The sequence below is a fragment of the Corvus hawaiiensis genome, chromosome 6, assembly GCF_020740725.1.
Source record: "Corvus hawaiiensis isolate bCorHaw1 chromosome 6, bCorHaw1.pri.cur, whole genome shotgun sequence".
Classification (NCBI taxonomy): domain Eukaryota; kingdom Metazoa; phylum Chordata; class Aves; order Passeriformes; family Corvidae; genus Corvus; species Corvus hawaiiensis.
Genome location: NC_063218.1, coordinates 50,277,704 through 50,301,244, shown reverse-complemented (window position 1 = coordinate 50,301,244; position 23,541 = coordinate 50,277,704). Strand labels below are relative to the sequence as shown.

The 23,541-nt window shown below is 44.3% G+C and overlaps 2 protein-coding genes and 1 long non-coding RNA gene across 15 annotated transcripts in view; 2 read left to right on the top strand and 1 right to left on the bottom strand.

Moving 5' to 3' along the window:
* The first annotated feature begins 267 nt into the window (after positions 1-267).
* On the top strand, positions 268-3,759 carry MYOD1 (myogenic differentiation 1). The gene is made up of 3 exons (XM_048307213.1): positions 268-996; positions 2,448-2,526; positions 3,086-3,759. The coding sequence occupies exons 1-3, from the start codon at positions 442-444 to the stop codon at positions 3,334-3,336; spliced, it is 885 nt and encodes a 294-aa protein (XP_048163170.1). The 5' UTR covers positions 268-441; the 3' UTR covers positions 3,337-3,759.
* On the bottom strand, positions 1,000-20,408 carry LOC125327574. 7 transcript variants are annotated; one of them, XR_007204316.1, is made up of 8 exons: positions 19,827-20,408; positions 16,949-17,067; positions 13,984-14,112; positions 13,287-13,418; positions 11,777-11,838; positions 11,312-11,442; positions 4,983-5,387; positions 1,000-1,195 (listed from the first exon to the last, which is right to left on the bottom strand). It is a non-coding gene; the product is annotated as an uncharacterized LOC125327574 (long non-coding RNA). The 7 variants fall into 7 exon arrangements; XR_007204318.1 differs by lacking the exon at positions 1,000-1,195 and adding an exon at positions 15,511-15,583 and having other exon boundaries at positions 4,405-5,387; XR_007204315.1 differs by lacking the exon at positions 1,000-1,195 and having other exon boundaries at positions 4,405-5,387; positions 19,827-19,912; positions 20,203-20,408.
* A 599-nt stretch (positions 20,409-21,007) lies between these two features.
* KCNC1 (potassium voltage-gated channel subfamily C member 1) overlaps positions 21,008-23,541 on the top strand; it is a 125,685-nt gene continuing 123,151 nt past the window's right edge. Inside the window, exon 1 of one of the 7 annotated variants that reach the window (XM_048307760.1) lies at positions 21,008-21,747. In XM_048307760.1, coding sequence (XP_048163717.1) covers positions 21,178-21,747 — 570 coding nt within the window. In that variant the 5' untranslated portion in view covers positions 21,008-21,177. The remainder of the gene's footprint in view (positions 21,748-23,541) is intronic. The other 6 variants (XM_048307761.1, XM_048307755.1, XM_048307758.1 and 3 more) reach the window with 6 other exon arrangements.

Below are 23,541 nucleotides of genomic sequence, written 5' to 3'. Positions count from 1 at the left end.
CATCGGGGCGGCTGCTCTCCCTGGCGCGCCGGCAGGGCGGGCTGAGAGGGAAAAAAAAAAAAAATAAGGGGAAAATGTAGCCCTGCGCACATCCGAGCGCTCGGCTGCCGCTGCCCCTGCCCCAACGCCCGTGGGACACCGCGCCCCCCCCGCCGCCCCGGCCCCCGACCCGCCCGGCCGCGCCCCCCGGCCCGCCCCATCCCGACCCGCCGCGCCGGGGGGCTCAGCCATAAATACGGCCCCGAGTGGCGCTCCCAGACCGGCGCGGCTGGGGAGGGGTTTCGGGGCTGCAGCCAGCGCTGGTGGCCTCGCCTGGGAGAGGCTGCGAGGGTCTCGGCTCCGCACACCCGCCCGGCCGCACAGCAGCCCGGTCGAAGGCCCCTCCGTTCTGAGCCCCTCGCTGTCACCTCTGGCCCAGCCGCTGTCCCCTCCGCCGCCCCCATGGACTTACTGGGCCCCATGGAGATGACGGAGGGCTCCCTCTGCTCCTTCACAGCCGCCGATGACTTCTACGATGACCCGTGCTTCAACACGTCGGACATGCACTTCTTCGAGGACCTGGACCCCCGGCTGGTGCACGTCGGGGGTCTGCTGAAGCCCGAGGAGCACCCGCACCACCACGGGCACCACCACGGGCACGAGGAGGAGCACGTCCGGGCGCCCAGCGGGCACCACCAGGCTGGCCGCTGCCTGCTGTGGGCCTGCAAGGCGTGCAAGAGGAAGACCACCAACGCTGACCGCCGTAAGGCCGCCACCATGAGGGAGCGCCGACGGCTCAGCAAGGTCAATGAGGCCTTCGAGACCCTCAAGCGCTGCACCTCCACCAACCCCAACCAGCGCCTGCCCAAGGTGGAGATCCTGCGCAACGCCATCCGCTACATCGAGAGCCTGCAGGCCCTGCTGCGGGAGCAGGAGGACGCTTATTACCCGGTGCTGGAGCACTACAGCGGGGAATCGGATGCCTCCAGTCCCCGCTCCAACTGCTCCGACGGCATGGTGAGTGCCCCAGGGAGGACTCCCTGCCACCAAGGTGCTCTGGACATTGTTGGTCCAAACCTGAGCAGGGCGAGTCTCCTCTTCCTGCCTTCCCTATAGCAGCTGCCTTCTGTACGTCCCCAGGCAGAAGACAAAGTCCTTTCTCGTGCCTGGAGCACCCACAGCAAAGGGAGGTTGGGTCCCCACAATGGCAGGATCTCTGGGAAAGAAGAATCTCTTACACACTTTGTTCCCTGGGATGAGAAATTAGGCAGGTTCCCCATGTCCTGGAGGAGCCTGGGGAAAGCTGCTGGGGGAGGACTTCAGGAAGTTGCCTGGGATGGGCACCTGGGGGCATTGCCTGTGCTCTCGTAGCTCCTGAGGCATCTCTGTTTCCATCCTCTGCTCTATCATTACCTTTGAATCCTCTAAGGACAGCAGAGAGGAAGGGCCCCCTCGGACATGATAGTTACACAGGAATTGATAAGAGTCTGGGTTTTGTTTTCTGCTATTCATCATGATAACAGGAGGAGGGTCTAAGCAACAAGAATTGTTTTTCTTGACCCTTAAGAAAAAGATTCTCCATTTCTCTTCTCACTTACTTCATCCCCTCCATAGATATTTACAAGCAATAGGAAGGAGAATCCAGGCTTTCAGTCCTGTTTGTACATTATGGGCATGGGAGAAGAAGGGTGGGTGCCAGAGAGGGTGTCTCATCCCCACATTTTTTGGCTGGGGCTGTAGGTTCAGCCTCTGGGCTGGTAGGATGTGGTGACCAGAGTCCAGGACAGCTCTCTGGATGGGCCGTGAACAGCACTTTCAGGCCAGAGACTGCTTTTTGTGCTCTAGTGGGGATAATTGTTACTGAGTTGAGTATCTGTGATTATGAGATACTTGACAGATTGGAGAGATTTACACAAATTATTCCTCTTCAAGATACAGCCTCTTTTAATAGAGGAATTCCGTTGTGGGTTGAAGTATTGGAAACAAATACATTAGTCAGTGTTCTGTAGCATTTTCTATACAAAATGGAAATGGGAAGAGAAACTGAAGGAAATACAAAGGGACAAAGGTAGACAGAGGCTTTTAAAGAGGAATTCACGTTTAGAAAAATCTTCAAAAACTAAATTCAAAATATGCCATTCCCCTTTCGGTCTCCCTGTTGTAAACTAAAGATACATGAAGGGCTGTATCTGATCAGAATGCTGGAAAGCCTCATCTCATCTCTAAAGCTGCAGCATTCGATGCAATAGTGGTAACTTTCCCGTGGAACAGCTGTGCCACATAAAATATTCTGGGGTGGATCCCCTTCTAGCCAAGTTACGTTCTTCCTCACTCAAAAAATCTACAACTTGATGGCATTTCAGCCAGGACTGGAATGATGGCACAGACTAGAGACTGAAACATGAAATTAGATGGTTACCAGGATTGGGGTAAGAGCCTGACCTCACTCAGGTTTCTCTCCTTCCCAGATGGAGTACAGCGGGCCTCCTTGCAGCTCCCGCAGAAGGAACAGCTATGACAGCAGCTACTACACAGAGTCCCCAAATGGTGAGTACGTGCCCTAACAGCAGTGTGAAACACTGAGACAGAGGCAGGCAGTGCAGCAGCTTTCCTGTGCCTGCTCTGTGTCCAGCTGGGCTGAGAGGGGAACCTGCCTTTCCAGCCAGCGAGCCATTGCTGCTGGTAGAGGCATTGGATTTTCTCTAGGTGCATTTGCAAATAAGGGGATGTATTATAGCTGTATTTCCTGTTTTGCAAATACAACATTTGGATAGAAGTGTGTTCTCTGCAACTAATTTTCAGCGTTTAACCATATCTTACATGAAGACTCTTCTTACTCTGTTATTGATCCAAACTGGAGTAATTTACGATTGATTTCAAATCTGTTCTTCCCTTTCTATGCGCTCAGGGAAGCCTTGGATCCTCCCTGCCCAGAGCACTGTAGTTGGGCCTCTCTTCCATTTTGAAACTACAATCTATTTTCTGATAATTGGTGTCCTTCACGAATATTCATTTCCTCTGAGTCTTCACATGCTCACAAATGTGTGCTGCCCACTGATGTTAAGGACCCACTGGATAACCTGAGCACTTTTGTCTGTTTTTTTAGATCCAAAGCATGGGAAGAGTTCTGTTGTTTCCAGTCTCGATTGCCTCTCAAGCATTGTAGAGAGGATTTCCACAGATAATTCCACATGCCCCATACTGCCTCCAGTGGAAACTGTTGCTGAAGGGAGTCCCTGTTCCCCTCCAGAAGGAGTGAGTCTGAGTGACAGTGGAGCCCAAATTCCTTCCCCCACCAACTGCACCCCACTTCCCCAGGATAACAGCAGCAGCAACCCCATCTACCAAGTGCTATAAGGACCCCTCCAGCTGGACTGCACCGAAAACAATTTGCTCCGTTTGGCCACGCTCAAGACCTGCCTTCTAAGGTTGAAAAGACTTCTTAAGACTTGTTCCAGTTTTAAAATATCACTGAAAATTCCTTCAACTATATAACTTTGCAAACCTGTATCACTTCAAAATACACATAGTTATTTATTGGTTGTTAAACTAAAGTTATTTAATATGTCTAGAGAGAAAATTGTATACCATGAAATGGCCAATGTTTAATCTGGGCTGTGGGGAATAGGAAGTTGGCTCTTGAATGTGGAGGAAAATAGAAATCTACAGCAGTAGTGGCATGACTACTTCCTATTACTCCTGTTCTGGCCAAAATAAGGTTGTGGACCACTTTTTATAAAACTTTTGTATAATTGTAAATAAGAGTTGCTTTCCAAAAAAAAAAAAAAAAAAGAAAAAAAAAGGAAAAAAGAGCAAAAGAAATAAAATTAAAAAAAAAAAAAGAAAGCAAAACTTAAAACATAAAAGGGAAAAATTTAAAAATATTTAATATTGCTTGGTTTGTCGTGTCAAACTTTAACTTTATATATTTATACGATGTGGTTGCCAAGAATGTTTTCAACAGTATTCTAAATAAAGACCCTTATTTATAAAATCTGTGGTGTTATCTTGACTTTCATTAGGGCTTCTAGAATTACTAGTGCATTTAGGGGTGGTATTAGATCTCTGCCTTGGCAGGAAGAAGATACAGGCTCTGATTCAGCAAAGAAATCAAGAACATGCTTCAGTTGCACTACTTTGCATAAATACGCTGCTGACAAAGGGTCTACTTTCTTCATATTCTATCGTGGTCATTGCTAAACCAAGACCTGAGCATCACAGGTCATTATTAAAGGGATCAGTAAATAAGCACGTTTCTCCTCCTGCCTCCAAAATTTACAATTACATCGCAGGACTTGATCTTACAAAGATGTGTTGAAACTAGGAATCACAAAAAATTAGACTCTCCAAATTCCAATGTAGCTACTGAAACTTAAAGTCCTACAACACTATCTCAAGACCAAGAACTACATTTTTGGACAAACGTTCACATTTTTCATTCAAGTTTTATTTTTCAAGTGTTTGTACCATGTTCATGTATTCTCAGATATCAGAAACTAATTGCAAAGGAGTTCTTGTCATAAAGTTCAAGTTACAGTTCACAGTTTTCCTCAAGTTCAAGTTGGAATTTAGGCCAAAGATAGGCAGTTTTAATTTGGGTTTGAACTTTATGCATCTCTGGCAGCATCACTCCAGGGATTTACTTCTTGTTTAGAGCCTCTCTAAAAATAACCAGTGGGCTCTGTTTCATTCAGTATCTATGTGTAACCTTGAAAGCTGGCTGTGCAACTGAAAAATGTTAAGCCCTGAGCTGGTTGTCATTGGAAAGTAACCATCAGGGCATTTCTGTGCATCTGGACAAGAATAACCAGCAACTACAACCTGTTTCTTATCACATGCCTATGATTTATGGATTTTGTATAAACATCACAGTGAAATGAAAACAAAAAACACACTGAAAATCAATCTAGGTATTGTCATCATCCCTAAATACTTTGATGACAGATTAGTCATTGTATTCTCTGTTAGGTGACTATTAAAAAGGGAGTTTATGCAGCTCTTACCTCTTAAGCAGGAAAAAGAAAAGGGAACAGCTAATTCCAGGGAACATCTCCCACTCCTTTAATCATGTATGGCCTTGAAGATCAATGTTCTGCGGAGAGGAGAGGAGAGGAGCAAGCTGCCATGTATTGAACAGAGCAATGCAGTTGCTTCTTCTTCCTGGGGCAGTCATGCTCTGAGCTTGCTGATTTATCTGAAGCCAGAGGGGCAGGGATGGTAGCAGCCATGGGTATTCCTTCCTCATCCATGAGCTTGTGGTCATGGTGGATGATAAATCAATGTCGAGGTGCAGGACCATTCTGTGGAGCAGCCCAGGCTCCCACGGATTGGAGAGGACTCCGAGGCAGGACTGGCCACTCAGCATCTTCATCAAAGTTCAACTTTGTAAAGGTCTCCCATTGATTTCCCTGTGGGTAGAAAACACTCCAGCCCATAAAGACTGAGCTTACCCCTTTTGTTTTTCCATTAAAAATAAAAATCAAATGAATTTGAGAATGCGCTAATTCATACTAACATGAATCAGGAGGATCTCTAGTAAGGTCGGAAAAATGGCCCAGTTGGAAGCCTGTATCCCTAACTTACAAAAGCTAAGGAAAGACAGTTGCCTCACAAATCAGGACCTCACATATCATCAATATCATTTTCATTGCCTTCAGCAAACATTCAATCAGGCCCACAATGCAAAAGATCCAAAAATATGCTTTTGTGGAATACGAAAGATCTTTTAATTCCCATAATTTGAGGTTGGTAAAAGTAGCAATTTTACTGCCATTAAATGACAACCAAAAAGTCTTTTGCCAGCTCAGGAATGACAGAGGCTCTGTCATATACTGGCAGCACATAGTTCGTGCCTGCCTTGCTTGCACCCCACTTCTGAGGGACACAGTCAGGTACCTGGCTGTAGGGCTGGCACAGCAGAGCAGGCACAGGACAGTTGTGCTCAACAATGTACATGCAGTTCCATGTGGAGTCATGTATATTGCATTTCACTGATTTATTTTAGCCACCCCAGTTTCCACATACTGATGTTAATGTTACAACAGAGAACAGGCATTTGGCACATCCCAAAATAGAAGGATGGATGATGAAGAAAAAATATTCATAGGTTTCCTAAGCAGAGCCCATCTTTCTTCCATTGATGTCAGTGAGAAAAGTTCACTGAAGTAAGGCCAAAGGGCATCAGCACTGATAAATACATGTTCAGATTACAGATATATTTATTTTTTTACTTAGATAAGGAAAATTGTTCCCTATGCGATTTCTTCCTGTATATTTCTAAGGTAATAAATATATTTAAAACAAATCCCTGTGCATCAAGAGGACAGCATGTTACTGATAGAATTATATCCCAGTCTATGAGTAAATACTTGGAAGCTAGTAATATTTGGACTCATAGATTTAGCCTAGTTCTGACACAACCAAGGAGCGTACGCAAGACTGATCCAACATTTACGAACTTTGGTTCTTAAATTGGGCTCCTGAAGATTAATTTCGGCATTTAGGGCTGATCCTACAAGACAAAGTGCAGAAATTTGGTCTACAGAAATGCTCCAGCATGGGCTATGAACACACACTGATAGTCTGAAAGTTTGTATCGGACAGGTTCCAGTTCAGTACAATGTTTCCTAAGGAAGACTACCTCCGAAGGGAAAGTTATCCCAATACAAACAATTAAAGGAAAGTAGCTGTCTTCGAACAGAATAAGTGTGCATTTTAGGAATGTTTGATTTGATTTGGTAACTTAAGAAAGCACTGCATGACAAACACAGTATTACTGGTTTATCTCACTCAAACCACTGCTATGGAAAAAGTGAAGAGGAATAAATTGATACCTTACTTATACATACTAAGTATGTATACATACATGATTTTACATTTCATCAGGTCATTTGCAAGTATGAGAATGAAAAGGATCTTCTTCCTACTTTCAATATTTCACAACAAAATGCAGTAAAATTGCTGGGTTTTCAAATAACAATGTTAAACACCATTTCCTGCATTATCATAGCAATACTGCTACAGAAGTATTTCACGTACTGAACATTCAATTTTAGGTAAAAGATATATGAACTATTCCTGGTATATTTTTTCCCTTTAAAAAGATTTTATTATCTGTATCCAAATATATCAAAGAAATATTAAATTGGCAGTTGCTTCACACCAGATGCTGCTCTTCTAAAATGACTTGTCATTTTCAACTCAAGATAAAGACCTTAGAAAACCCCTTGAAAGTGGAAGCAAAAACAGTTTTCATTTTACATCTTACATTTTGCAGAGATATTTGAAAGGTTCAAAGGGTGCAAAGGGCCAAAACTGCTATCTTCAGAAGAACTACATCCAAAACAGACAAAGAAAGGTTTACCTCATACCTCATGAATTTTAATGAAAATAAATTAATATTTCCTTTTTGTTTAAAAATTTCCTTGAAATCAGTAGGAATATTTCCAGCTTCAGTAGGAATATTTTCAGACTACTGCCCATAATAGTGTCTGGGATAGTGTTCACGTAGCAGTGCAAAGCCAGGACAAACTCCCTGCTGTGACCCTTTGCTCGTGCTCAGGTCACTGACCCATTTCTGTCACAACACTTTCAGATGTGCCGATCTCCCTGAGCACAACCCTCTGAACAAGTTGCCAGGCTTTAGTGCTCACCTGATGTTGAAAGTACAAACCAGAAACTGCCCCCATAATAGTGCTGAAAGCGTACAACCGTTCCTAAATGAGTGGCTGACACGGAGCCTGTGATAGCAGCAGATGGTAGGAAGGTCATTTCATATAACTTGCATGTGGCAGTCTTGGCTTCACAAGCAGTGGTAAAAAGGTCTTTGTAAAGTCAGAGTGCAAATCTCTGACAGCACGACCTGGAGATCATCTTGGGAGGCACATCCAAGTACCTCATTAAGCACTGTTTACTATCAGCTCACCCTCCCTCAGCCTTTCAAATCACTGGTTTTCTAGTAAAACTGTTGAACAGCCATGACCTCCTCTCCTTGATGGATGCAGCATGCTCCCTTCTCAACAGGCTTGTTGCACAACTGGGAATGTCATTAAATGGAGACCTTTCAATATCTGACATTTCAGGGCTAACGAGGGAGAGGATGGTCCCTAGCACACTACAGAAGAGCCTTCAGATAATCCTTTCCCTCCCAGGACCCACCAGGAATTAGGAATAATGTCTGACATAGAGCCACTGGGGCCAGTACAAGGAACCCAGAAATCTACACAGACACTTCTGAATAAAGACCTTAATTAACATTGCAAGTTAATGGTGAAAACTGACCTATCCTGTAACCATGGGGTGATAGAAAACCTATGGGGTTTCCCGATGTTAAAGTCAGCATGGCACTGAACTCACATTTTCTTTCTACAACACCAATAACTTTTATCATCTACAGACATCTTAGCAACATCAACAAGTGTGCTGTTTTATGTAATACTCAATTAATAACCTCACATCTATCAATAGGGAGGCAAATACTGTCACTCTATAAAAAAAGTTAGTAAAAACTCTAACAGACAATAACCCACTTAATCACATGATTGAGGGAGGTTGTTAATCACATGATTGGGGTGTTGGGTTTTTCTTTGTTTGGAGTCAGATTCACTCTGAAGTCTGTGTCTCAGGACAGTTACCTAGTGCTGCATATCCACGGCAGTAAAAGGGGGTCTCCCAATCTCCACAGTTCTCCTTAACCCACCTGAACTGACCTTGAGCCTTTTCTGGTCCAACAGCCACATCTGCTGGGAGAAATGTAAACTGCATTTCTTCCTGAAATCGTTCCTCAGTGAATTCTATGTTCTGTTTTATCATCTTTCTATGATGGAAGGTTTGTTGGCGCAGAAACAGCAAAAATATTCACAGTCTTCAGTCAGCACCTGGAGCCCCATACACTAGGAACATCAGGAAAAATATATTGGAAAAACCAAACTCTTCCCTACCAAGAGCCTTCTAGAGAAACAGAGAGAAAAAAAATGTAGGAATAGTATGGTTGGTTGGGTTTTGGCTTTTTTATTGCTAGACAAATTTTGGGGCACCACCCTATTTTTCTTTGTTTTAAGTGAAAAATAAAGACAAAAGGAGGGAGAAAATGGAAGGTCTTTGAAGGCATTGTATGGCCTATGCTGAGAGCAGTGGTCCTGGGGGAGACAGGCTGCTGGCCAGAAGGCAGGTGGGGAAGATGCACAGGAACAGCAGATGACAGCAGGACCATGATACAATTCTCTGGTGACCAAGTCCTTCAGTAGGGCACAAATCTTGGCCACCAGACCAAGAGAGGTGATTTTCTCTCTGCTCTGGTGAGATCCCACCTGCAGTGCTGCATCCAGCTCTGGGTCCTCAGCACAGGAGGGATATTGACCTGTTGGAGCGAGTCCAGAGCGAGTCACCAAGATGATCAGAAGCATGGAGCACCTCTCCTACAAGGAAAGGCTGAGAGAGTTGGGATTGTTCAGCCTGGAAAAGAGAAGGCTTCAGGGTGACGTAGTTGTGGCCTTCCAGTAGCTGAAGGGAAAATACAAGAAAGATGAAGAGAGACTGTTTAAAAGACTATGTAGTGACAGAACAAGGGGGAATGGTGTCAAACTGAAAGAGAGCAGGTTTAGATTAGATATTAGGAAGAAATTCTTTACTGTGAGGGTGGTGGGACACTGGAATGTGTTGCCCAGAGAAGTTGTGGCTGCCCCATCCCTGGCAGTGTTCAAGGCCAGGTTGGATGGGGCTCTGAGCAGCCTGGTCTAGTGGAAGGTGTCCCTTTCCATGGCAGAGGGGTTGGAACGAGATGATCTCTAAGGTCCTTTCCAACCCCAACCATTCTATGATTCATTTTATACTTTGGCCACACAACATTCCTTTCTTTCACATTGCCCTACTTCTGAATCCTAAACCAAATAAAGCCATACCTTTTTGTTCTGAGTTTCTTTACTTGTTTTTATGCTACCTGCGGGTTTCCTGAGGCAGGGGCCTAGACCATCCATATTTGAGAGCTGCTGCTTGCTGCAGTGTGAAAGGACATTATTGAACCAACAAGCAGTGTGTAGGCTTTTCTCCAGGCCACCGGAGGGCAGCCTTTCCATGAAAAACAGGACTTTGACATGTTTTTTTTAGTGCACACATTCCTTATTTTTCCCCCCTAAACTCTCCCATCTAACTCTTTCTCAGCTCAGGTAGAGAATATCATTTCACACCACGACAACTGAAATCAATGAGCCGAATTCCTACCCGGTGTAAATTCATCAGTCTTGCTGGCAGTTGACACAGCACTGGTACCCTTATCTGTTGGAATTATTGCAGCAGGTACAAACTCATGGTTTGAGTTTGGATGCTCAAAGATGCATTTTTATGGGAAAACCAAAGGCTTTTCTGTCCATATGGCAAGGTCTCCCTATGTGTGGCCTAAAGGCTGGGAGGAAGACCATCACAGAACAAAGCATTTATACAACAGCTTATAAAAGGAGACCTGTTCTTCAACCAGGGCACGTCGTGCTCCCATTACAGATCTAATGCCACAGAAATACAAATGTATGCAGGGGGGTTCATGTGTCACACATGTTTCTTTGTATGGGACAGGCCATGCTTGCATCCCTTTGTTCCCTTTGGAAAGGAAGCATGGTATGTGCTAGGCACACATGCTCTACGCTCTCAAAGGCTGTCCTCTACAGAACTACACAGTTGAAACAGCTTGCAGTTGAAAGCCAGCTGCACAAAATGTAGTCCCAAACATGCCTTTCAAAAGCTTCACAAATGCCAATTACATTAAGCGATATGAGAAAAAGCAACCAAGTAATGTGCCTAATTAACAAAGCTAGAGATGGAGCCAGCCACTTGGTTTGAAGTACTTCCAAGAGAGATGTTAAATGCAACAGTCAGGGCAACTCTGGAAGAAATAAATTAACATGCTGGGTTAATATTTCAAGCTCTGTGGGAGTAAAAAGTGTGTGGTGAGGGGAAACAAAGGTAAAAATATCACAGGGTGCTATTCTGTCTGTTTGTTTGCCAAGGACACTTTAGCCTTTGCCATTTATTATTCTTCATGGTATGCTCGAAATTATGCAAGAAGACATAAAAGTGTCAGCATTGCATCACTGGATTTCCTAAATTTATCTTTTACCCACCTGTTAAACCTCAGCTCAAGGTCAAGAGAAACAACCATTTTGAGTGAGTGGACAATGAGATAGACACATTCATGAAAAATATCTTAGTAGGGTTCTTTTATCTTTAGTACTACTTGCAACCCAGCTTAAAAGATTCCCCACACCATAGGACAAGAGTGGGTTTTTCTGGTCCTCATAAATAAGAACTGACTGACAGCTGCCTGGTTCCAAATCTTAGATACCTGTGGTTGGGGAAGCTCAGGCCATCACAAACTCTCAAGTTCCAGCAAGTAGTGTGCCTTGAATCCATTCCAGTACTCATCTGTTGGCAGCTGTTTCCATCTGCTCCTTCTTGAAACGTTCTGCTCAGTCCCTAGGGAAGAGCAGGAAGATTGTCACGCAATGAACTCGCTTGTTGTGAGCTGGCTGCTCGTGTTTTACCTGAATCTGTCATTTCAGCTCATCTGCTCTCTGGCCTTTTTTTGCCAAAAGAATTCTGAGTTCTGCTGTGCATCTAAGTGCGAAAAAAACCCCAGACCAACTATTCCTCAGATGTGGGTACCAAAACATTATTCCTTCTTTTAAGTACAAATAATTATTATTAACAAGAGATCAGAAGAGATCAATCAGATCACTTAGTCCTCACAGCTGTTAGGTACACAGTGATTCCTGCATGCATACTTGGTAGCTAACCGTGTCTGACATACCTTCACTTTGTGAAGAGGGAAGGCAAACGCCCTTCAAGCACTCCATGACCATTATCCGTGGCCTTTTTTTTGTTTGGTTTTGTGGTAAAACACACAGTGGAGAAAGAGAAAAAAAAATCAAAAAGAACATTTTCTATTTTAGACACCACTATTTATGTTTCCAGACTTGCAGCTGACCCTTTAGGAACTTTGGTTGACTGACAAAATGTCTGTGCACATTAAGGTTCCTCTCTTAATTTGTCCCATTGCTATTTTATGTACTTGTTAACTTGATATCGACACATTAACATTAATCAGCCAGAGTAAGCAGAAGATTTTACTTTTTCTTAACCAAGATAATTAGTTTTATATTTTCATCTTTGAAAGCTTTAATTCATACTTTGATACATTATCTCTAGCCTGATTTCCAACTGGACCAAATCCCCCCAAATCTCTTAGGCCTTCCAAACGTTCAGGTGTACCTGAAAATGAAAACTTTTGTTTAGAAACAACTTTTTTTTTTTTTAATCTCAAAGTACCTGAAAATACATCCCTGAATATGAGCAGCATTCTGCAGATCCTATTCAGTCTAGGGTTGGGAGGGGAGAAATAGTCAATAAGACAAGAAATACAACATTATATGGAAACAAAGCTGAAGAAGATTCCATTTGTAACCCAAATGCAATCTGGATTTTCCCTAACCAGAATTATACATATTTGTGTATATATTGGTCAAAATACCTCCTAAGGGCTGTATAAGGATAAATTCAGGAAAACTGAGAGTAATTTCACTGACTTCCCACATCACCTTTTCTGTGGTGCACTTTCCTTTGGACCATACATCTCTCTGCTTGGATTATGCAGTGGTCAAACTGAGCCACACAAGCACAGAGCCACTTCAGCACTTCTGTATGAAGACCTTTCCATACAATGAAGGGTTCTTAAGGGGGTTGGCATGATAAAGCAAATAAGAAACATCTTTTCCCACATCCTGAATTACTACCACACAAGCAATTTTTTCCTCCACTTTTTAACAGGCAGGATAAGATGGAGAACAATTTTAGAAGAACTTGCAGATATCTATTGTATTTTTTATTACAGTTAGAAAATTTTCAAAAAAAAAAAAAGGTTTTTATTATAGATTTGAGAACTGGACACTGCTTTTTTCTCATTGCTTCATCGGAAAGCTAATAAAAATGCTATTGTAGGCCCTCTTAGGATGAGAATCCATCCCAGAAGAACAGAAAGGTCCAATTTTGTATGAGAATGGAGCATTTCTAAAGGAAAACCCAATTCTGATTTCTTGCTGGCCAACTCTGAATGTATTGTCCCACTATGATCTTTCTCTGCTTCCTCGTTATTCCCCAATTCCTTCTACTGCTGGACTACCTAGAGGCAAAGACTACAATTGCAAAACCTGGCAGAATCCACAGATGAATCAGACTGAAACAGTAAACAATGACTAAAAGTGTAGTGTCATAGGAACAAGCATATCACTATGCTTCTTAAACTAAATCATTTAAATACAAACCTGCTGCAAATCTTGCATGTTACCAGGAATTCCAGCTACTGTCTGGAGGGTTGGTATAGTCCTTTTGCACTGGATTCCTACAGAAGTCTTCCCCAGGTCCTGGAAACTCTGGGTAAAGCATCTTCCTGCTTCCTGGAGTGCAGAGAACGTTCATTATAGTATGCTCCAGAAAGGAAACGCAGAGGACAAGCTAATAGAGGTGCCATCCCTTCAATATGGGCTTTAATCAAGCTCTCACCACTTCATTTAACTGGAACAAAAGGCTGCTGTTAATGCTAAGGCATAGGTCCAGGCATGAGACAGGATAAAGAAACCTGCATTCCCAGCAGCTGGCCCAAGATTTGGGACAGCAAGTGGATTTTCCTTTCCATTCACTCACACTTATATTGTATAAATCCTGGCTATTGACAAAAGAAAAGCAGCAGATTTCATCCTTAGTGCCAATTATTGGACTAGCATCACTGGAACTATTATACTTTATATCTCCTCATATGCAGCATTCAAATAATTACTTAGGATTAAATGTCATATTTCATGGGACTGGCTGCATAAATATTTACAAAGCTAGACGAGAGAAAAGACATCTCAGAGTTATTGATTCATTTCAAATATTGAGAAACTGGGTTAATCAAGGGATTTAAGCAATGCTTTAAACCTTTGAATCAGCATTGTTGAGATTTATTTAAACCGCTCTTACCTTTCAACATCTAAAGTTTTACAAAAGGTTTATAACAATAAAGACTTCCAGGCCATTTTCCCATCTGCTTGTCTGAGGACTTCTCAGTTACTATTGTGAACTCAGAGTAGGCTGAAGAAGTAATAACAGCTGTGAAAAGTGAATCATTTAACAAAAATAAAGTTCTAGTTTCAGTAAAAAAAAAAAGATAAGAAATGTTCTAATTGTTTTGATGTATTAGAGAAACAGTCAGCTGATGGGCAAGCACATACATTTTATAAAATGGAGCATATTCCATTCTCCTTGGTCAGAAACAGACCCTATGGTTTTTTCATTTTTTTGATGGTTAAATGAAAAAGATACACTTGCAGCACTGAGAGCTGCATGCCTTTTTCAAGAAAAGACTAGCACCTCCTGTTCTGTATTCTGTATATAGTAGTTGTGAAATACATATGTCTGTATCTATGTGTTTGTGTCTGTTGCTATGTTCATGCACCTGCAAATCGGCTGAGATCTTAAAAACATAATGACAGCATTAGTAGAGTTTTGTTTTCAGAAAAGGCTGACTAGGCCAGTCTGAGAAAATCAAGGACCTCTTAGGACTCCCTGAAACAAACCAACTAATAAAATAAAGCCCAAGTCCCTGGCCCTTTCTGAGACTCTAGCTATAGTACATGGTAGGAGTTAAATAGTTCTGACCTATGTGTGCCCTTTTGGCAATGCAGATTGGGAGCCCTCAGGATGACTGAGCTCAGCTCATAGTAACAGAAGTTTAGATACGGGTGTTTTTGTTATGTGCTGACAGGAAACTTCCAATTGTGTAAGCTCAATTTTCCTCGTCACCAGCTGTTTTTTTGCTGGATCACACCTAGATCAGCAGGAAGAAGACAGGACATCTATATCCTTCCATAGCTCCGCATTGTAACAAAGTGGCACATTAGCTGGATGCCTAATTTCAGATGCACAAAGTAGATCTTGCTGTGATTTAGCGCCATGATTTCTTGAGGAACAATTATTTCTGTTTTGCTGGAATGTCTCATCAAAGACAAATCCTGACACTTTTACTACAGCCTTGAGTCGAGGATGTTCTCCAAAAGCACAGTGTCTCACCCAGTCCAGCTACGTGGTGGATTTAGGAAGCTGGGGGTGAGGCAGACAACTCAGCAGTTGTTTGCAGTGCTTATTGCCCTTTTTGCCAGGAAGGAGAAGGAAAGACAGTTTCCCTAGAGGAAAGACAGTTTGGAAATCTCCCTAGTCCTTCAGCAAGCAGCATAACACCACTTCCACCACCTCGCCTTACTTGTGTGCACCATCTCTATCGTTGTATCTGCTCAGTTCCATCTCCCATAAATTTTCAGCAAAACCAAATGGATTCAGGTGGGAGTTTCTCTTAGTTAATGGAGTGAATAAAGACCAAAGATTATCTCTAACATGTCACAATATTACTTCCATTTTTTTCCAGAGCAGATTCCATTTATCTCACAGTTTGATGTGCACTTTCTGAAGGATCCCAAAGGAATTTGCAAATCAAAAAGAACCTTCACTCACAAATGTCAGCCCAGTAGAAATGGATGAAGAACAAGTGCAACTCATCAGGCAGAGCACAGCAAATGCTTCTCAGCTGAAAGCAAAGCCATGCAACTATTGAAAAACATGGATGGAAATGAAGTACATATTCAAGGAAAATTGAAGTAATTAAGAATAAAAAATCCAGCTATAAAAGTGCAGAAACTAGCATTTAGCCATAAGTTCTGCTGCTCTGCTTACTCTCATTAAAAGCATCATGACAGCTTTGGGCTACACAGCTCTTCAGGTATGCAGCATCTCCATGACTGCCTCAGTCAACATCAAGCACCAACCTACAATTTTTTTCTCCATTCTCATTCTTTCTATGAAAGGCTTTTATCCAATTAATGACAATTCAGAGGGGCAAGGCAAATCTAGCCTTTCAGAAAAGTAATAACATCTATGCAATTGCAGCTGCTTTATTTTTAAATTATTTTCAAGGACAAAATGAGTACATTGCATGCTGAGGTGCATCACAGCTTTCCATTTGAAGACCTCAAACCAAATGATTTACAAGGATCAATGCTAACAGATAGAGCAATTCACAGCATGATGTAATCTAAAACTGATAAAGAACTGCACTGAAATACTGTTGAGTTGTCATGAATTTAATACAAGAGAGCATAGGCTGAATTATAGCATTCAAGCATTGCAAAACTGGCCTTCCAAACCTGGCTGCCTTTTCTTTTGAGATTATAACTCTTACAAATAATTCTCTCAGCCTCCTCCAGCTTTCAAACATTTTGAATGTACTCTCCAGTTATATTCATAGTTGTGCACAAAGTCACAGGTTCTCTCAACAACTCCTTTTCCTCTTCATATTGTTACAATGGGTCAATCTTTTTCTTTGAAGATAAACTGACTGATGAACTCAGAGCTGGGCTTACATTTCAGGAGTGGGAGCTTCTTCAGCTGTCACCATTGTTGGTCTCCTCACTAGAAACCCTGGTGAAGGAAGAGGCTACAGAGGTGTGCAGAATCAGGTACTCTTGATACACTAGTGAAGCTCCAAAGAATACAGCAAAGCTTCCGAATGTGCATTTCTTATTTCTGTGCCTGTACAGCACTGGGATTTGGATCTGTCAATCCAGCATCTTTAGTAAGTGGCAAAATATCTTCATACAATAATGAAAAAGATAAAATAAAATAAAATAAAATAAAATAAAATAAAATAAAATAAAATAAAAGTTCCACTTCAAATTAATGAGTTACTAAGTTTAGGAGTATTAGGGAATATATGCTCAGTCATCTCCCACATTGGGAAGAAAGCTCCTTTAGAGTTAGACAGAAATCACTGCAGTTCTCAGCTAAAGAAGTAAATAGGGAGCAGGGGGATTAACAAAAGAGGAGAATGTGAACCCATAAGGTTTTTTTTTAGTTTGTAGACAGAATTTAGACTTCTGTCTGAAAGACAACCTACCTTTCACTGTATGTGATTGCCCTGGGGGAGCTGTAGGGCAACAAGGTGATCCCAGTATATCAGCCACAGAGGGGAAAGAAGGACTTACTCTTCCTGTGTCATCAGAACAGTGAGGTGACCTAACACCAGTGATAAAATTAGTAAGGGGACTCACTCTCTAACTCAGCTACACAGCAGTTTAGAAACTAAAATATATCTACAGCTTAAAGTTGTTTTTCCACTATCACCATTAAAAATTTTGAATTGGAAGAACAGCTAAAATTATAGGTAGACCAACAGGACTGCTCAAAGTGCACATATACTTTCCTGAGTAGTAGGTGTGCCACAAGAGAGGCCTTCAGAGAGACTTTTCTAAACTCTACAGCTTTTTTTCCTCACTTATGCCAGATTTTGGTCAGCCCCAGCTCAACATAGATGATCATCAAAATCTCTCACCAGTTATTAGAATCAGTTAGGAAACAAAATGTATTTCCAAGGTGAATAGCTTTTAATGCATTTAAAAATTTTCTGATAACAACACCTGCTGCTGCTATACCATAATCCTTTTCCAAACACACTGTGAACTATTTGGATAACCTCCCAACTCCATGCTTCCTACACAGGTCTCCCAGCATTATTAAAGCTGGTTTAGTTCTTTTTAGCATGTAAAACTTAGTAAGATTAATTAATAATTTAACTTAAAATGACAAGCAGTATCACAGAAAAACCAGGTAACTCCTGGACTTACACATCCACCTTCACATTAAATCTTCCTTAAAGATATCAAATATAAACCAGATGTTTAAAGACTTAAAGATGTCAAACAAACCAGAATAAAACCCAATTATAATATTGTTATTTTTCATGGGACTAGGAGGACAGAAGTACCACTGTCAAGTTTGGGATTAGTCAAAATTCCATAGGAAGTTTTTGCCTGCAAATTAGAACTTGAAAAATTAGTTGATTTGTTTTGTCTATCATAATCCAAACATTTCTAATTATGGAAAATTATGTCTTAAAATTAAACTAGAATTTTATATTGCTATATGGCAAGCTTAAACAAAACTTTCCTCAGACACAGCAGCTGCTAGACTGTATTAAAACTTTCATTCCATGAAAACCAACAATCTATCCAGTGTTATCAACTATGGCTAATTGAACAAATGCAAATCATGCTATAATCTACCATGCAAAGCAAACTCTTTGTGCCTTAACATGCAGTTATTTTGTGCCATGATCCTTTTTAAAGAAAGATATTAGTTTTGAACACTTTCCCTCTCAAGCTTCAATATAAACTTCAAACACTTTGTTATCTTTCATTTTCTACATGAAAATAATGTCTAAACTTAGGTTCCAATTTATATGTCTAAAAGACCTTCTATTTCAGCAGCTATCTTGCTCCAGATCTCACAAGCTCCCACTTGCCTATCAGTCTCTGATTTGGGGCCCTCTTGCATGTCTTTTGAAATATCCAACTTCTCTGTTTCTACCAATTCTTCATTACAGCTTTAGTATCTTCAAAGAAACCTTGCAGGTCACTTAAGCGTGGCCTCCCCACCTGAGTCCATGAAAACTGTCTTTAAACAAGCTTTCTAGCTTTTAACATGTACTCCCAGATGACTTCTAAGGTCCTGCACCACCCTCCCTCAGTTCCCCAAACAAGAAGGGAAATCCAAGCGAGAGAAGCTGCACAATATCCTTTTCATCCCCACAGTCACCTTAGATCCCAACATGGATATTCCTATAGAGGAATCACTCACTGCAGGTAAGGTAACATGGAAGGCAGGAGCAAATGAGCTGGGAAAGAGTCTTTGCAGTTGTGGATGTGACCAGAAGGACCCACAAGCCTAGGATTCAGAGGCCCTTAACATATTACCTGGGTCACCTGCCCTCCTCAGCGTTCGTTAACTCCTCAGAACCTACCCTACAGTTCTTTCCCATTGATCCCCAGATCTATTATTAGCAAAACTAGGCACTTACTATGATTAAAAAGAATTTTCACATATATTATTTCTGTCAATGAATCAACATTCTCTTTTCCTTTCTTAATGCCAGGCTTAGGTTCACAGCCCTCTTTTCCCTCTGTGTCCTCTGGCTGGCAGTTCTCAAGGATTTTAGATAGTGTTTCTGTACTCGTGATTCTCAGATTCTCCCTCTGTCATCAACCTTTCTGCCTCTGTTCAGTCTCAGTGCTCAAGTTGCTGTCTGGCATCTCTTCCTGGAGATTTTTTCGTCAGTTTATGCTAGCTGAAGTGCAGAGTTGCCTTGATTTAGCCTCACTTTCCATTTCTCATTCATAGCTGATATGAGTAACATAGTCCCATTCCTAGTGTCTTCCCTCCCTTTTCCCAAGAGTCGCACACAAGTAGCACCAGGTCCCAGGCCTTCCTTCTACATCACCAGCTTCAAGACCAGTCTGTTACCATTTTCACAGACAAATCTGCTGGTTAGACCTCTTTGGAATATCTTACCACAGCTACTACAAAGTTTTCTTCTCTGCAACCCAACCATACAACACTCTTTGCAAGGAAGCTGCGGGTGACCAAACACCTCCTCTCACAAACCTGAGCACATTGAGTGCTCCTTGACGGCCCTCCAGGTGTTCTTCACCTGCTGTTCCCGCACATCTGAATTTCTGTCATACTTTGAAGTTCAACCTGACTGCATTCCCCTGGTCTGCCCTCTTCTGTAGAGCATCATGTTGTCCCTACTACTTGTACACTCCATCAGCATTCCCTAACCATGTACTCTTCAGTTGTATGTCTCACCACCCTAATCCATTCATCATGACATGACATCCCATGGTCAATCCACAAAGGCTCAGCTCTCCAGACTCTCCCATAAGCCTATTCCTCCTGAGACACTGGTAGCAAATAAAATACAGAACATGTCTACATACCTCTCTTACTTTCCTTCCACACAACCATCTTCCTGCTGTTCTTCACGCTCCTCACAAGACAGGAACCAGGGGTTTTTGAAATGTCCCTTGTCATTATTTGTGAATTAATGAGAATAAAAAAGAACAAAAAACACAAACCAAAATTGCAACTTTCTACCAACATAGGTGTTAGGAAAAAAACCCAAATGAACACTAGGAAAAGCAGAGAAAAGATGGAGAAGTGGTGTAGGTGGGACCAAGTAAAAGCACGACATGATAGGAAGTGACAACCCTGGGTACCCCTGCTCGTGAGACAACAAATTTACGCCTGGGGAGATCTTGAATTTTGCCCTTCAGCGAGTCCGGTTCACGCAGGACGAGCACAGCCGTGACTCACGTCAGGGATGCTCGAGAGGGTTGCTGAGAGCCGAGCGAGGGGCAGCACCGGGACACCCACCGCTCCCGAAGGGGACCCCTGCTGTGACCACCGCGCGGCCGCGGGAAGGTGAGCGGGGCGGCAGGGCGCTCTCCCCGCAGCCCCGGAGCGGGCACCCCTGTCCCGGCAGCTGCGGGGAGCGGCGGACGCGGCGGCGGGAGCCGGGGGCGCGGCCCGCGCTAGGACCCGGGCGGCAGCGGCGCCTGCGCGGCGGTGCCGGCGGCGGGCGGGCTGCACCGAGCGGCTCGGCAGCGGCGGCGGCAGCGGGAGGAGCAGCGGGAGGAGCAGCGGGAGGAGCAGCGGCAGCGCCGCGGGTCCCGCCGCCCGCACCGGCAGCGCTCGACCCGGGCCGGCCGGGCGCAGGCAGGGGCGGAGGCGGCGGGAGCGCGGCGCTGTCCCTTCAGCACCGGCGGCGCCCCCCGCCCCGCACCGCCGGGAGGGGCGCGGGCACAGCCCCGCGTTCCCCGCGGGGGCTGCAACCAGCACCGGCGCCCCGCAGCTCCGCGCACCTGTGGGCAGCGCCGGTGCCGTGATTTTTCTTCCACCCCCCCCCCTTTTTTTTTTCCCCTTTTTTTTTTTTTCCTTGTGCTTTTGGCCACGTCCAACCAGGGAAAGGCCCTCCCCCTCCGGCACCGCAGCGCCCGCGCTCGCGGAGCATGGCCCCCCCTGCCCCTGCCCCTCCGCCGCGGCTGCAGCTGCCGCGGACCCCGAGCGTCTGACTCCAGACGGAGGCGGCGCAGCGCCGGGAGCCACCGCCACCGGCATCGCCTCGGAGCGGCCCCGGGGGAGCGGGGCTGGCCGGGGCCCCTCGCCCCCGCGGGCCCGGAGCGGGGCTCGGCTTAGGCACCGACTGCCGCCGAGCAGCCGTCCCCTGACGGGCTTGCTGCCTGCCGTGCTTGCTTGGATGAGTCTGCGACATGCCTAATAAGAGACGAGATGGGCCAGGGCGACGAGAGCGACCGCATTGTGATCAACGTGGGAGGGACTAGGCACCAGACTTACCGCAGCACCCTGCGCACCCTGCCCGGCACGCGGCTGGCCTGGATCGCTGAGCCCGATGCCCACAGCCACTTTGACTATGACCCCCGCACGGATGAGTTTTTCTTTGACCGGCACCCGGGCGTCTTTGCCCACATCCTGAATTACTACCGCACTGGCAAGCTGCACTGCCCCGCGGACGTGTGCGGGCCCCTGTATGAGGAGGAGCTGGCCTTCTGGGGCATCGATGAGACCGATGTGGAGCCCTGCTGTTGGATGACCTACCGGCAGCACCGCGACGCTGAAGAGGCTCTGGACAGCTTTGGTGGGGCGCCCCTGGATAGCAGTGCTGAGGACGGAGACATAGATGGCACCGGAGACTCTGGTGATGGTGAAGATGAGCTGGAGATGACAAAACGCCTAGCACTTAGTGACTCCCCAGATGGCAGGTCTGGGGGCTTCTGGAGACGGTGGCAGCCCCGCATCTGGGCACTCTTTGAGGATCCCTACTCCTCCAGATATGCAAGGGTAAGCTATGCAATCAGCACCCTCATCAAAACACTCAAACCTTCCTGCAGTCCCACTTCCACCCAGCATCACCAGGGTTCTCTCCAGTGTCAGAGCAGAGCAGCCATCCATGTGTGTGGCCATACAAGAATCATGCAGGGTCTGTGGCAATGTAACCCAACTCAAGAAGGCCCTGTGCATTGGGAACAAGTAGACACCAAGACCTGATGCCCTCATCATGTGGGCCTCCAGAGACCCTTCTTTTCTAACAGGCTCCTAAAACTCCTAAAACAGCCTGGGGCAGGGTCCCATTCATGGGCCAGAGAGGCCTCCATTACACCAGCTAGTTTCCCTCTATGCACAGATCTTTACAGTCAGACATCCCCCAGTAAAGAGAGACACCTTGTCCAGCCCTCTTACAAGCTAATGGCTCTCTCCCCTTTACGAGATGGAGAAAGGATTATGGGAGCAGGCAGTCCCAGGGGTACCAGGGGATTTGGAGAGTTTCAGCCTGGACTGGAGTCAGTGCCTTTCTCTTTTCTCATACATACCAAGTTAAATATTTATGAACATGCTTCTCTGAAAATGGGTAATTCAGCTGCTCACTCTGTGTCTTCTTCCCTTGTGGGAAATGCAAAGTATTAATCATAGGAAAAGGTTTCATTCATGTAAAGGGACACTGTGTTTGACAGGTTTCTTGCCTGCTACTGAAGGACAACTCCTCCCCTCCTGGTGCCTGCGGTTGTTTTGGAAAGGGAATGCACACTGGTGCAGTTCACAGCATAGGTGTGGATAAAAATGGTCTGTAACAGTCATCCGACTCCTTTAAGTAGGCATCTCCTCATGCTGTGAGGGTAATTACATTAATTAGGGCCCAGTTCTGCTCCTGAAATCAAAAGTACTGAAAAGATTTACTTCAGGAACAGCAGCAGGATTAACTCCCAAGACAGTCAATTTGATAACTAGGGAAACAGATGGAGCATAGTGCCTTCATAAAGAAATTGGTTGGCATAGGCTTTACTCTTAAATGTAGCTTTGTTACAGCTTAATTGCTGCCAGCCCTCAGTAGGGATGAGTGGTGCTTTCCTGGGGGAGGGTGGTCAGTGTTCCTGAGAAGGATCAAAGGAGTGAGATCAGATTAGGGAGAAAATTGGATGGATGGAGGAAAGAGAAGTGGAAATGCAGGGAGCAGGGAGAGGGGAGCTGGCCATGTATGAATGGGTGGTGGAATAGCAGCTGCCAGAGACTTTGGGTCTGAGCGGAGACCTCCAGCAGGGAGACACCAGGTCTGCAAACAATGAATGGGGAAAGCTGGAGCAGAGCCTGGAGTTATAGCTTTCTGCATTTCTAAAGCTTCTTGTTTGAATACTGTTTGGAGACTTCCTCCCTGAACAAAGGAGTTCATATTTTAAATGAATTCCTTTAAACAGCATGGGGGATAAAGGAATAATAAAATATTTACCACAAGATGAGAAGATGATGCTGTTGTACTGTTGCTTTCAAATCCCTGATTTCTTCCAAGGGAACATGGAAAGGGAAAGGCAAGGCTGGAGGGTATCCTGCAAAATGCTTGGTTTCCATTAATCAAGCCCAGTGTTAGCCGGCGATCTGAATAGCAGATCTCTCTGGTACCCAGGAATCTGTTGGTAAAACACATTTCAAGTGAAAGTAATGTGCTTGTTCAAGATTTTGGGAAATGGTTCAAAAGCCAAATGGATAATGTTGTCTCAGTGAAAAGGATACAGAGGTTAAAACACCCTTTTGCTTGAAGGCATTATGATATTTTAGGTGAAGGACAAAAATTTATAACCAATA

Excerpts from the sequence above, each read along its gene's own strand:
- MYOD1 (XM_048307213.1), top strand. The coding sequence starts at position 442 with ATGGACTTACTGGGCCCCATGGAGATGACGGAGGGCTCCCTCTGCTCC. Across the intron at positions 997-2,447 it reads CCAACTGCTCCGACGGCATG|ATGGAGTACAGCGGGCCTCC; the intron begins GTGAGTGCCCCA and ends TCTCCTTCCCAG. Across the intron at positions 2,527-3,085 it reads CTACACAGAGTCCCCAAATG|ATCCAAAGCATGGGAAGAGT; the intron begins GTGAGTACGTGC and ends CTGTTTTTTTAG.